Here is a 14,328-nt window from a genome sequence, read left to right as displayed (position 1 = left end):
TGTATAAATTTATAGCAGCTATAGGCTATAGTACAAGTAAAAAAAATAACTGGAAAATGACCAAGAAATTTCTGGTACTAAAAATAATACAGCAGGAAACAATTGTTTATATTTATTTATTAACATTTAAGTTAATATTTTATTCTTGATAAAATATTGTTATACAATATTTATTAAAAGATAAAATATTTGTTAAATATTTGGTAAAATATTTATTAAAAATTTATTAAAAGTTGCCAATATTTACCTAAATTCAGTGCTTATTATAACTCAGCATCATAATTTGCTTTTTCATGGTTTTTAATTTACTGCAAAACCACTTTGTTTGTTCTCACAGTTTTCAGCATTAAACCAGTTATTAAACCAGAATTTATTAAGTAGATAATAAACTGAAAAATTTTTCCCTGTATACCTGTATAGCGCCTTTATAAGTTACCTGGAGAGACGTCGTTAATCCTCGCGATGGTTTATTATTTATTTGGCTATTCCACCTAGGGTGCAGCAATGTGTGGGAACGTTATCAGTAGCGATGGGTCTAAGTGCCTCGCGAGTAGGTTCAAACATTGATTGGCTAGAGTCGAACCTACTCGTCTATACAAGTATTTAGAACACAAGACGCAGTCTGAAGGAGACTCGAATGTAGACGAAACAGATTCGAACTCTCTGTGAGCACTTCAGGGTATGAAATCGATACACCCAAGTGGAATCGAACACTGTCGAGGGTTGAAACTTGGTGAGCATCTCGACAGAAATTCTCCATTCATTTCAATCACTTCTTCTGGCTTTGAAATTCACTGTTACGTCCTTTCTGCATAATTGAATTATTCGAATAATAATTAATTACATTTATTTTGTAGAATAATATCGTTTTCCTCTTTAATGTATTTCAAGTATGTTATATGTATGTACATATTGTAATTTTAAATTTACAAGATACATATATTTTAATGTTACATATTTCATATATATATATATATATATGCATATATTTTCATATGTTTTTTGATGGTATAGTATATATAGTATATATAGCATATATAATACATATATCAGTCATATTTAAACTTTTGTTGCATTTTTATTTTAATTATTGCATATTTCTAAAATTAATGTAATAGGAAATTAATTTCATTTCTATGAATTATGTTTCCAAAATAGAAAATAGTAATGGAAATGAAATATAATGAAATAAAAAATTAAATTCTATTTTATGAATTATGATTTTGAAAGTAACGTTATTATAGATAATTAAATTCATTTCTGTGAATTATGTTTCTAAAATAGAAAATAGAAATGAAAATGAAATATAATGAAATAGAAAATTAAATTCGATTTTATGAATTATGTTTTTGAAACAAACGTAATAGATAATTAAATTTCATTTTATGAATTTTGTTTTTAAAATTAATGTAATAGAAAATTAAATTCATTTCTATGAATTATGTTTCTAAAATAGAAAATAGAAATAAAAATTAAATATAATGAAATAGAAAATTAAGTTCGATTTTATGAATTCTTTTTGAAACTAACGTTATAGATAATTAAATTTTATGTTATGAACTATGTTTATAAAATTAATGGAATAGAAACTTAAATTCATTTCTATGAATAGAAAATAAAAATAGAAATAAAATATAATGAAATAGAAAATTAAATTCGATTTTATGAATTATGTTTTTGAAACTGACGTAGTAGATAATTAAATTCGATTTTATGAATTATGTTTCTAAAATTAATGTAATAGAAAATTAAATTCGATTTTATGAATTATTTTAACTGTATTAGGCATTATATTATAGTTTTAAGATTTGAAATGATATTCTAAAACGGATCAAAATTTGAACATGTTTGTCTTAGCAATCACTACGATATTCATAAATACCTCGAACATTCATAAATACTACAGGCATACATCTAATATATCAGTCGTAATGTTCGTAGTTTAATTCCAGAGGTTGTAATGTATGCATAGCGGTTTATAGTTTTATATTCAAAGCTATTTAAATTGCGAAAAGTATTCTTTATTATCTGGGTTTACAAATAAATATTCTATTTTGAGAATTATTTTATTGAGAAATATTCTATTTTTCAAAAATCGGAAATATAAATACAAAAAGAAAATAAATTAGGAGCGAATATTGTATATTCATTTTTATTAACAATTTAATGTGCAAAAATTACAGTAAAACTACAGAAATCTTATTTATCATCAATAATCGTCATTATTGTAACATTTCCAAATGTCTAAGACAAAATCTCTTTTTATCATTAGAACTAAATACCAACCTATATCTAAATATAGTATACATAGATAATAATAATTAAAATATTATACTGAAAATAAATAGGTACATGATCATATAGCAACTGTATCTTTGGAAAAAGTATTTTTGAAAATTGGAAACATAACTATGAAAAAAAGAAGAAATGGTTAAAAACAAATACTGTAAATTAACATTTATTTGTAGCCACAGATGGAAAAATTGAAATTAAATTATACGAATCTTGTTTATCATCTAGAATGCTATATAACAATCACAAATATGCAAGAGGATCTAATGTGCATTTAAATACATCTACATACACATAATAATCATAATAGTAATAATAGTAATAATAATAATAAGAGAAAGAAGAAGAAGAAGAAGAAGAAGAAGAAGAAGAAGAAGAAGCAGAAGTAGAAGAAGAAGAAGTAGAAGGCGTAGAAGAAGAAGAAGATATAATACTAATAATAATAATAATCATCGTCGTCATCGCAACTGTAACCCAACAATGACAGCAACGACAACAGTGATAAATATAATAAAAATACCGGTAACATCGATAAAGAAATAAAGGATAGTAAAGATTATGGAGATTGTTAAGTATAATAAAGAAAAGGGAAAGTGAAATAAAAATAAGAAGGAGAAGAAAATAAAGAAAATAAAAGTGGGAATGACAAGAAGAGAAAAGTATAAATGGGAAATGGTAAGTAACAATAATAGTGGTAAGGAGAAGAATAATCAAAACCAGCTAGGTCCACCAAACTTTGTCGAAAAGCCACCAATGCCCTTGCCAAACATGCTTCCAACTTTTTCAACAACGTTCGAAGTAACATTGCTGATGTAATTTGCGTCGTCGCTGTTGACCGTTTCAACAACCGTTACCTTTGGTTTTGGTCGTTCTACTTCGTCGTCGTTACCGTTCTCTGACAGACCTCTACGGAATACAAAAAATTAAAAGTTGAATCTTTGTTGCAAGTACGAAGGGCATGAAAAAATCATTATATATATTTAAGTCTACTCGATTCGTATCTATCGCATCTACTCGATTTGGGTGATATAGCGAAATCGTAAAAGCTGCAATTTGTACATGGTCTTTCGCAACGGGGACGTTGACGATATTATTTCGGCACCAATCGATATTGCCATTTGTGACACTAATTTACGACCTCGTTATATCGTCGAAACAAACTGTATCGAGGAAATCATCGTTCGATCAAATTACGAAACTCACTCTTCGTTCTGAACGCTCGTTAAGGCACAAGTCGCTTCTTCCGTTTGCATCCTCTTATATATAGTCTGATATGTTGTCGAATTAAGTTTCTCTGCTATGACACCTTGGAGCTCAAAGTCTGAGTAAATCTTTTTTACGATGTGGGCCAAACAGGTGCATTGATAGAGGTGTAAGCTATGATCGAGCCTTTCCGAGAGCCATGTGCACAGCACTTGAATTTGCGCTGTATACCATTGCTAGAAGAGAAAATATGAAGAAAACGATAGAAATTTGACTTGCTTGTGCTAATGAAAAATTCAACGAAGGAATGGTTTTACAGTGAAAATAGTTGGTTCAGTTGTTTATCTACCTCGAAGAATGTTAAAATCCACAGTTCGTCCAAGACTTTACCGCGAATCTGATCCATACAGTTTCTCGTAAAGCTTACATAGGCTTGTCCCATTTCTTTTCCACTTCCCGATACCTTCTGAAAAGATCTTTTATAAATGACTCGAGTAAAAACATTACGTTAACTTCCGTGTGATTAATTATGCTTGCTAGCGATTTAAAATAAGAACGATGAACTACCGTCAAGCTGAGAATGGAGCCTATCAGGGATCCTTCGTCGTAACGAGACAACTTGGATAAGGTAGTTTCCAAAACTGTGACCAATTTATTGATCATTCCTTGGGTCATGGCGGCCGATGTGTTTTCTATCAAATCATCGATCTTAGCATGATACTGGTGCTGAAAGCAAATCGATATCCCGAGTAGTTACTGTGATAAAAATTGACGCGATTAAACACGACGAACGCAATAGTGGTTACTGAATGGAATAAAAAACGAACAAACTTACAACGTCGACACGATCGATGGTGCACAGTTCGAAGCTTTGATTTTTTGCATCCAGAATAACGTTCACCATTGCGCACATTTCCGATGGTATGATATAATCAGTCGAAATAAAAGTTACTCCTTTTTTTAGCCACTGCTGAAACGCAGCGTCTGTTCGTTGAATGCAAGTTTCAATCATGTCGCATGCCATTAACGTTAATCGTTGCTCTAGATGCTGACGAAATTCTTGATCCGGCCAATGAAGATCACTGATGAAAGATTGAAGAGCATCCAGTTTCCAAAATAATTCACCAGATGTGCCACATCCGTTTCCCTTTATCTCCCAACGTTCCTTTTCGAAACCTTTATAAATTGATTGTGCGATCGAGGTTTCCATCAAATCCACATAACGCACCACCATTGGCGAAAATGTGTCCCGAAGATGCTGGTGAAACCTACCGTTTTTCAAATTATCTACAAACCGAAACGAAGATGATTTGTCTCTATTTTTTCTCATTATCTTTCCTTCCCTGTTTAATCCCGCGTTTCTTCTTAATGTAACTTGCGAAATACCGTCTTACCGTCTTCTCTGAGGTAGTCGTTCATGATTTTAAAGAGCGGAAAGCTGTCCCAAGTGTCCCGTGGCTGCTCGGCAAGCACCTTGTCCATATCATCGGCGAACAAAGACCAGAAGATCTCGGCGTGCTCCACCATAAGATCGCTAAACCAGGCGAACGCCTGCGGTACAGTGTAGTAGGAGCGGCTCGTGAAAATATTGGACGTCACACATACATACGAGAGGTACAAATAGCGTATATAAAACTCAGGACGATGAGACCATCGTATAATTCATCGCCCTAAGTAAGGAATCCTCGAGTGTACGACGATACGATCAAATCTGTTTATCGTATCCGATTTCTAAATAATAATCCGATAATCAAATCTACCAATTACCGAAATTAGTATATGCGAGATAACGATCGTATCGAATGCAATTTGAAGGGCGTTTTTACAATGCGAATAAAATGTCAATACGGCTGCTGAGTTTAGTTATTTAAAATTGATTGTGAAAAAATGGCAACCGCGTGAATGCGATTACGATTTCTGTTATGGTTTTCGCCTGTCTTTTCATCTGCCTTTTTGCATATGCAATCTTAGTTCTCGAGAATCTATGAAAGATGACACTCAGTTGTAGAAACCCAACTAATACCTTCGAATAGTGCTCTCCGTTTTGTTGAAGCAGATCCACGCACAGTTCAGCGAGATGTACAAGATCTTCGAGCTTTTTGCTGGGCGGAACGCATACCTCACCACTAAAATCGTCATCGATCTTCGCTTCGGCAGATAGTTTGGTATAATTAACAAGAGCAGCTTTCTCAAGGCAATTCTTGATCAAAGTCTTCACTTCTTCTTGAGGAACAGGGCTAACGCCATCTTTCATCATTACTCGTTCCAGCAAGGATAAAGTAGCCTTTAATGCACCATCGGGTCGACCAAAAGGAAAGCTATATCTGTACATTTCAAAGAGAACTCGATATTCTTTCATAATTAGTTAGCAATAGGAAGATACGAATAGAAAAATGGAAAAATTCAGCAGTTGTTAATCGCTAAAGTTTCTTACCTAAAGTTGGTAATTTGTTCCTCGAGAATTTTCCGCAGCCTGTCTTTGATTTCCTGGAATTTTTCCTTCTCCTCGTGGGTGATGGAACCGACTCTATCCGTACGATTACCATAAACGTGAGTGGCACAAAAGGCGAAACTAAAGTGGATCAGAGTTGGATCGATCATGAGTCCGCAATCGATTCTATCCAATAAATCGTTCAAGTAGCAAAGATGTCGGAAACAACCGCGTACTCCGTATCTACGAAAGGAAATGGATAAGAATGAAAATTTACAGAACCCTGTCTGAAAGATAGAGATATATTTTCTTGAATCTTCTAATCGTATTACCTAGCACAATATTCATCGAGAACGAATACTTGGCCGGGCGAAAACCAGCCCAGAGAACAGTACGGATCGTTCAATCGGTAATCCAAAATCAAATTTTGTAGAAATTTGAAGAGAATATGATGATCGAATTTGCAAGGATCGGCGCTAATATAATCTTCCATTCCATGTTTTTTTGCTCGATCAGCGTCACCCTGTATCTTACTGATGGTGGAATTTTTGTCCGCAATGGAAACTGGTGGTGTCGGTTTATGAGACTGTCCGGTCGCCCTATACATAACCATTACCCATGTCTGACACTCGTTCTCATCATCTGAAGCAAACACTATACTATCCCCTTCGCGAACAGCGTTAAAATAGAATCTGCAATGAAAAAAAAATCTGCGATAACACGTGATGTTAGTGTACGTTGCTTATTACGCTGGCAGCCTAGTTATTCTGTCATTTCTTCCGTATAGTTATATTTAAGTTGATACATGGTTTAATGTTTTCCAACGAATTTGAAAAACGACTGTGTGCATAGGAAGATGTGATTTGAAAAGTTGGTCTGCTACATCATATAGCCATCGAGAAGGAAGAAATTGATGCGGATCGGATTAATAATCTACTATTACATACGCGAATAATATCTACCTTCCGTCATCTAGATCCATGCCGACCATGAGATTAGCGGAGAGAGGTTCGATATAGTCAACCGTATAACCGTCGAGTTGCATCATCTCCGACGGTTCGCTTCTCCTTTCTTTGTACGAGCACATCGCGAACGTGTATTGAGAAACTTGAACCAACACATGGTATCGTTTCTTCCACTTTTTCCACACAGATTTGCCCATTGCGTACAGATAACCGCAGTGTTTCATATTGAACGGTTTATCCATTCGGCAACCAACTTTGATGAGAAGATCCTGATCAGGACAGTTCTTCGGGACGGACATTCGGTACCATTCCGGATGTTTGCAAGAGAACGGAGTTGGTCGCAAGTGCACCTTGCCTAACTCCTTGTCCTCGAGAGCAAGCATCGCCGAATTCTCGGTGTAGAGGCGTACCTTGACTAGTGGTAGCGGTTGCATGGTGGTAAAGTCGCCTTGCGTGTCCCACCTGTAAATTAACGCAACGAAAAAGAGAAAGAGAAAAATAGGAGAGAGAGAAAAGAGAGAGAGAGAGAGAGAGAGAGAGAGAGAGAGAGAGAGAGAGAGAGAGAGAGAAGATACATTAATGGAGAATATGAGAGATGGATGTAAAAATACGAAATAAGCAGTGGTATCACTCGATCCAACCAGATCAATTTATCGGACAAAAATTTTCAAAGGATTCAGGCATGCTACTACTCACATAGGTTTTGAAGCTTCGGCATGATCTGTCTGTAATTTTTTGCTACGATCCACTTCCATCGTGCAATAAACTATCTTGTTCGGTGGTAAACTCTTCAAGCCCCTGACCTCTACGACTACCACAGCGAGCTGAAAGGTCAGGCCTACGTCCATTTTGGTTAGCTGCGATTCCGAGTCAGCGGAGTCGCTCTCCAGTTTAACGAGAGAACCCTGACCCCGGCAGCGGGAGCGCTCGCGACGGTGATTGCAGGGCTTCAGCTTCCGCAGCCCGTATTTGCTGTCTGTCGAACCTTTCGAGACCGGTAATGACTCTAAATTAGCCATCAATAGGTTGATAGACGACTTGAGTTCTTCGATGTAGAGCGACTCCATTTCTTTTAGAAGGAACTTGGGCATAAGCTTGCGATTCTATGAAACAAGAGAAAGAGAATGATCGCCAATATATTGTATAGTATATATAGTATGTACAAATGACGGGGCAAATGTTGCTTTAACGAGAAAACGCGAAAAGGGAAAAAAGATGGAACGACCGTTACCTTTTCCATTTCGTTGACCTTTTGGAGGCGACCGTCCAGCTCCCTCCTGATGGCGGCAGCCTGCTCGTCGGCTGAATCCAACAGGAGGGCGTTGAACAGAAGCTGATGCTCGAACTTCTTGATGCCGAGAATTTGCTGAAACATGTCGTACAGCTGCTCCTTCGGCAGAATCATCTCCGAGATCAAAGACTGTTGTTGCATCCTGGAGGGCCTCTTGGTCTCCTCGTCTCCCGTACCTTTCATGATACAATCGAATTTGGCCAGCCAGGACGTAAGAACAGTCTCTTTGCTCAATCCATCGATTTCCGGGAAGCGTAGAACACGTATCTTTATGTTCTCCTTGAACACCTCACGGAAGTCGAGTTGCGAGCAAGCACCGCTCTGCACCATTTGCATCACTCGGTCCGATGTCAGAAACACGTCGTAATAATTCTGAATAGCGTTGCGGAACGCTTGATCCGCCACTATTTGGATTTCTCCTTTTAGAAAACCCTGCAAATCGTAATAAATTATTTCAATTTTTGCTCATTTTTTGCTTCCTCTTCGTCTTTTTCTCCGAATTCTACGACTAATGCGTATCAATTTGAACGCGTTACTTTATCTCGTATCAATTAGTCGAAGGTGAAGGTTATTCGTACGTGACGAATTCGTGCGTGTAACGAGGACATACGGCTTCTTCCATCGCGTTACGCTTCCCCCGAAAGGTTTCTTTTGTACGTTCTATCTTTATCCCTCTTTGCATCGCTTTCATTTCTCCCTATCCTATCTCATTCTCTCGCACATGCCCGATCTTTCAGTCATTTATAAGTACTCGATCGTTTAGCACGATCAGAAGACAAGGTATTACGCGTACTTATGTAACTACACTTCTGACGGGAGATAGAAAAGAGATAGATATAGATACATCGTCGGTTGTTTGAGATCGTTCGTGGAATAAGGAACGCGGAGAAGAGAGAGATAGACGAAGGATTACCTGGAAACGAGAACATATCGTTTCGAGTTGTTGCTTGGTCACTTTTAGCAGACGTTTCGTCATATCCAGTGGTTGTTTGGCGTTAAATGGATATGCGATGCATCTCGATACGAACACGTATAACTGTATCCTGGTCTTTCTTTCCTCTTCTTCCCTCTCCTGTTTGTCCTGTGGAAGATGAAGGCAGAGCTAAAGTGGAGGAACGCGCGAAAAGCGATAGAATGGAAAGGTGGTATATAAGAAGTAAAACGATTACCTGGAGATCAGTTTCGGTTTTCTCGCTGGCGACAGAGGGCGAGGGGCTGGTGGGTCTCTGAGCGTAATTAGCCGCATCCTGGGCGGCAGACATCGAGGGTGACAACGAGTTTCTCGCCGCGGCGAGACCGGATGCGTCCAAACTGGCATCTTGACCGGTAGTCGCGCCGGCACGAGGTGTTCCGATCGGTCCGTGGATTGAGCCACCGGGTGATGCTAACGAACTCACGCTTCCTGACACGGGACCGCTCGCGCCACCGAGATTTCCTCCAGGTCCGATCTGTCGCCGGTATCCGTACGAGCTACCGCTGCCTACGCGAACTCCACCGCTACCTCCGCCACTGCCGCCACCGCTACCGACACCGCTCGCGTATTGGGAACTCTGATCCTCCTCGCTTTCCGGCTCCGACGAGCTTGGATCGATCATTTTGCTCCCTCAGAATATACTTTTCGTATTTCCGAGGAGGCCTAACCTTTCCTCTCGGTTACGGATCCGTTCCCCTTCCTCCACACCACACCTACGATCGAACCAATTTCTTTTCATTTTCACACATCGAAACGCTTTCTCCCCCCCCCCTCTCTCTCTCTCTCTCTCTCTCTCTCTCTCTTTCTCTCTTTCTTGCTTGCTCGCTCGCTCGCTCTCTCCCTCTCTTTCTATCTCTCTTTCTCTCGTTTTCTCCCTCGTTTGCTTTCCTCTTCGTTTTTGATTTGCTCCACTTCTATTTGCACTAGTTTCAAAAGAGGGAATGCATCGTCGCAAACTTGCGACCGTTGAAGAATTGGACGAGCGGTCGAAGAGTGACAAGTAGAACAGGAAAACAACAAACGTTTGCCATTCAAACGCAATCACTATCGATTGCCACCATTCGTTCGTCTCTGTTCGTCATTATATTCTCTCTGTTGCTCTTTCGCGACACTCTATTTCCTTCTTCGATCAAAGATTGACTTGCGCGTGTGCTCGCGACACGTCGTCGGACACGCGACGAACGCGAGAAAGGAGGCGGCGAAAGATTCTGATGGTGCAAAACGCCAACATGAATCGTTGAATAGACCAGGCATGGAAAACGACGATCGGAAGCGATATAGCGCGATACGAAACTCCGTTCGTCAATTCCGAAAATCACCCTACGATGATTCGCGTATTCGCCACGACTACCCGTATATGAGCTTTAACTACACGTTTAACCTAGATATGTAAATATTTCTGGCGAAACGTCGATAAGTCGTGATGCGTCAGAATCCGAGTGCGAGTTTAAATTCGAATTTAATCGCCCGCTTAATGCCTGCTGCGGCGCAGATATACAACGCTTTATATTCACGTACGTTTCCGCTTTAGCTAGCCTCCTTTTTCCACGTTCTACGTTAGCCAACATTTTCGCGTCTATACGCTTCCGCGCATTTATTATTCTATAAATAACGCGTGCACGTGCTTTCAACGAGAGACAAGCTTCCACCTCTATGCGTTTCGTATTGATTCTTCTTATTCCTAGTGCACAGAGTATTTACTCGGACTTTCCCCATTTTCCCGGCTTCCTCAGTTTTGCTTTTTTTTTTCTTTCTTTTCCCCCGCACGTGAGAAGAATATCGATAATGCAAATCTGACGCGCGGTAAAGATTTCTCTAAAGAATAGTAAAATATTTTCTTACTTTTCGTCGAAGCAAAAACGCGGAAACTCGCGCTCCTCTCATTAAATCGGCTTTACTATATTAATACGTAAACAATGAGAACCAACTGATGTTCGTTTTAAAAAAACCGGTTAACCGGTGTCCCGTATCGACGTACGATTCACGCAGTTACCGATACGTTTGTTTCAATCGTCGAATAGATACGTGCATAACTACCGGTAGTGGTATACCACGTTATCGTCGCGTATCCCTTACTTGCATATCTTTCCGTTGATATTGACGCTTATCGTCGCTAGTTGCTAGCTGCTTTCGTTGCTTTCGTTGCTTTCGTTGCTTTCGTTGCTTTCGTTGCGTTCGACGGTGATGGTTAAATTTGTTCAAAATTTCTTTGCATTTTCTCGTGTTTGCGGAAAAATGATCCGAAGCTAGATTAAGCCGAAATGCTTATGAAACGTAAAAATAAATCGAAAGAACGAATCGTGTCTCGTTGTTCATTCGTTGGGTGTGTCACGATACGTAGAACTTGGGAAATGAATCTACTTGTTGGAGTGAATCTCGCTGTCTTTTGCTCTCTTTCGTTTATTGGCACGCTCGCTTGCTTGTGTTCGTATTCTCATTTGCTCTTTCGCACTCTCGCTCTCTTTCGTGCATGCGCACGTGTTACAGCTTTCTCGATCGTTATTACGAACCCACTGAAACCAACCTTTTTTTCAAGCAATACGAGGCCACAATGACCCTGAATATCGACAGATCATCCTGCGTTCATTCTATCGTACTCGAATGCACTCCGAAATTTTCCTTCCTCTTCCAAATACCGGATCGTTACTTTTTCCAACAGAACGTACTCGTAACGCGACACTGCGATCTACGAATAAGAAAAAAGAAGAAATAGTCGATTTTCTCTAATACACAGCTTACAAACTTCAACTGATATTGACAAGCATGAACCAAGAGAGTGGACGGATTGAAACTCTCAACGATCACGACATACCCCTTACGTACTCGACCGCCTTCGTTCGTCTACTAACCAACCACCGAGATGATAGCGCCGACGCCGATAGCGACGCCAACGCCGACGCCGACGCTGATGCTGACGCTGGCGTCGACGCCAACGCTGACTCTGACTACGACTCCGGCTCCGACTCCGACTCCGACTCCGACTCCGACTCCGACTCCAACTTTCACGGCGACGACGCTTTTACCGTTCACATTACTGGGGAAATACCTGTAAAAACAAAGACAAATTGTCGGGAAAAAAAGGAAACGACATATTGCCAAAGAAAAAGTTTACTGGAAATAACTGACTTAAACTGTAAAATCGGACCAACTGTATACGTGTACCAAGCAACAAAGTACTACATTAGAAAGTAACTACAATGAAATAACAATGAAAATATTACTGCGTCAGGAAGAATTTAGTTACGAATGCATATTTCTCATGATAAATAATTCAAGAAGGAGACAAAGTATTATATTCACAGAAACAATTAAGCGTACGTTAAAGGTCTTAAATAGCGTAACTAGAATGAAAAATGTTCTTCACGAATATCATAAAATAGAATAAGATGAAAAGATTGGCAAAGTAGCATAAAATATGTTGAGTTAGAGAGCGGGAGAACAATTTGAGAATGGAGTGTGAGACAGACTGTAGGCAGAAGCGATGTGGCAGTGGACCATCGATTGGGTGCGCGCGATTGTCAATGTGTTGGCGGTCATCCGATGTTACTGGGACCGATGTACCGTTTCAAATAATTCATTTATTTGTCTTTCTTCGGTTTCTTCGTTAATGTTTCACAATTTCATTGTTATATGAATTTTTGTTTTCTTAATCCTAACATCTTCTTAAAAACAGATCGTTAACATACGTAAAGCAATTATTAATAAATATGCCAAGACACTGTGTCTTATTTTTTCTTCCTTTTTGTAAAGAAAAACCACATATGATTTAATCGCAATAAAAAAAATACTGGTTGAATTCTCGCTGAAGATCGATTCGCTTGCTCGGTGTTTCGTGTCAAGTAGATTCACTTTAGAACTTAGAATCGGAAATTTGGATACAAACATTACATTCTAGTTCAAAATATCTCTGCTTTAAGAACTTTACAATAGCATGTATTTTAGTATTTTAGCACGAATTTCTTGTATACCTTGTTTTCTTGCATACATAGTATGTAGATGAAAGTAAAACCTTTTACCACTGTAAATTCATTTTTCAATCGATTCTTTCTGTCGTCCTGCAGTCAAGACGAGCTTATACGTCGAGATATAGATGTAACAAGAAGGAAAATGTTTTATTCGAATAAGATGGAAATGCTTAATGAAATAATCAAAATAAAGATTAAAATATATGTAAAATATGTATTACTTGATACGGAGAAGACATACATTTGTCGAAAAGTTCATGCTCATCTCAACGAATAAATAGTTATCACCAATACGTTGTGTTTAATCAAAAATGTATAGATTGCTATCGAATAAAATGAAAATTAAATAGAGAAATTCGATTGCAGATAATTCTATTGCAACGCAACGATTTGACAATTTTGTCATGATTCTTTGTCATGAATCTATTTTTGTTCACCGAGTGTGAATATTGACATTCTATGTGCTTCATCACCTAAGCGTCTGTTTTTCTTTTCCAACTTGCCTCGTTGAACGATATATAATTTTATCCAGATATTATAAAAACATTCGTGACCTACGATAAGGTTACGCCTTTTACCTTCTTCGAGTAAGCGCATTCACTTGAAATTCTGGCAGTCTGCCAACTATAGAAAAATAGGTTATCGATCAATCGCGCATATTCCCTGATAGCTACACTCTCGAATTCATGAAGAAACAGGTAAGATATTTAATGTTCGATCACTTCTATCTTCGCATTCCTTTCTAGTTTGTTCCCTCCTTTGCTTTTTTTCATTTCTTCTGGTTTTCATTTCTTAATACCCTGAAATGTTGCGGTTATCTTCCTTTTTATCAATATGCAACCACATCTAAACTCGATTTGAACCACATGAATCGATTTGTCAAATTTACATGTACCATGGAAAACAAATGAAAATCGTTGATCAGAAGAAAGCTACCGGATCGCTTAATCGTTCTCCCGCTTTCCATGAAATAAACGATAGATTGAGAACGTACAGAGAGTAATAACGACATCTTGAGGGGAAAAAGGGAAACGCAATTATTCAATAGCAGCGAGTGTACACATATACTATTCGTAAGGTTTGGTTAGGTTGAAAACTCGTTGAAAACAAGTCTCGATTATATGAAGTCGATATGAAATCGATAATGATCGATCATCGACAATTCGATGTTATCGATATAAATCATATCGATATTATGGTAACGAAGA

General features: G+C 38.2%; 1 protein-coding gene across 5 annotated transcripts; it reads right to left on the bottom strand.

Moving 5' to 3' along the window:
* Positions 1 to 2,695: 2,695 nt before the first annotated feature.
* Cadps (calcium-dependent secretion activator 1) lies at positions 2,696 to 12,135 on the bottom strand. Of its 5 annotated transcripts, none has more exons than XM_017899909.1 (16): positions 11,968 to 12,135; positions 11,232 to 11,841; positions 9,352 to 9,868; positions 9,096 to 9,263; positions 8,123 to 8,614; positions 7,588 to 7,994; positions 6,889 to 7,353; positions 6,259 to 6,618; positions 5,930 to 6,169; positions 5,516 to 5,819; positions 4,890 to 5,046; positions 4,331 to 4,782; positions 4,063 to 4,221; positions 3,845 to 3,961; positions 3,496 to 3,731; positions 2,696 to 3,198 (listed from the first exon to the last, which is right to left on the bottom strand). In XM_017899909.1, exons 3-16 carry the CDS (start codon positions 9,775 to 9,777, stop codon positions 3,003 to 3,005), a joined length of 4,179 nt encoding a protein of 1,392 aa, XP_017755398.1. In that variant the 5' UTR covers positions 9,778 to 9,868; positions 11,232 to 11,841; positions 11,968 to 12,135; the 3' UTR covers positions 2,696 to 3,002. The 5 variants fall into 5 exon arrangements, with proteins under 5 accessions (XP_017755398.1, XP_017755389.1, XP_017755407.1 ...); XM_017899900.1 differs by having other exon boundaries at positions 11,680 to 11,841; XM_017899918.1 differs by lacking the exons at positions 11,232 to 11,841; positions 11,968 to 12,135 and having other exon boundaries at positions 3,845 to 3,958; positions 9,352 to 9,777.
* Between the last annotated feature and the right edge of the window lie 2,193 nt (positions 12,136 to 14,328).

The sequence above is a fragment of the Eufriesea mexicana genome, unplaced genomic scaffold (genome assembly GCF_001483705.2).
Source record: "Eufriesea mexicana isolate 0111107269 unplaced genomic scaffold, ASM148370v2 scaffold4744748266, whole genome shotgun sequence".
NCBI lineage: Eukaryota > Metazoa > Arthropoda > Insecta > Hymenoptera > Apidae > Eufriesea > Eufriesea mexicana.
This window is presented reverse-complemented; position numbering and strand designations above follow the sequence as displayed.

Bases quoted from the DNA above. Each gene is read 5' to 3' on its own strand.
- Cadps (XM_017899909.1), bottom strand. From the start codon at position 9,777: ATGATCGATCCAAGCTCGTCGGAGCCGGAAAGCGAGGAGGATCAGAGT. The intron at 9,264-9,351 runs GTAATCGTTTTA...CATCTTCCACAG, and splicing joins AAACCGAAACTGATCTCCAG to GACAAACAGGAGAGGGAAGA. The intron at 5,047-5,515 runs TTAGTTGGGTTT...ACTGTACCGCAG, and splicing joins GAGAGCACTATTCGAAGGTA to GCGTTCGCCTGGTTTAGCGA.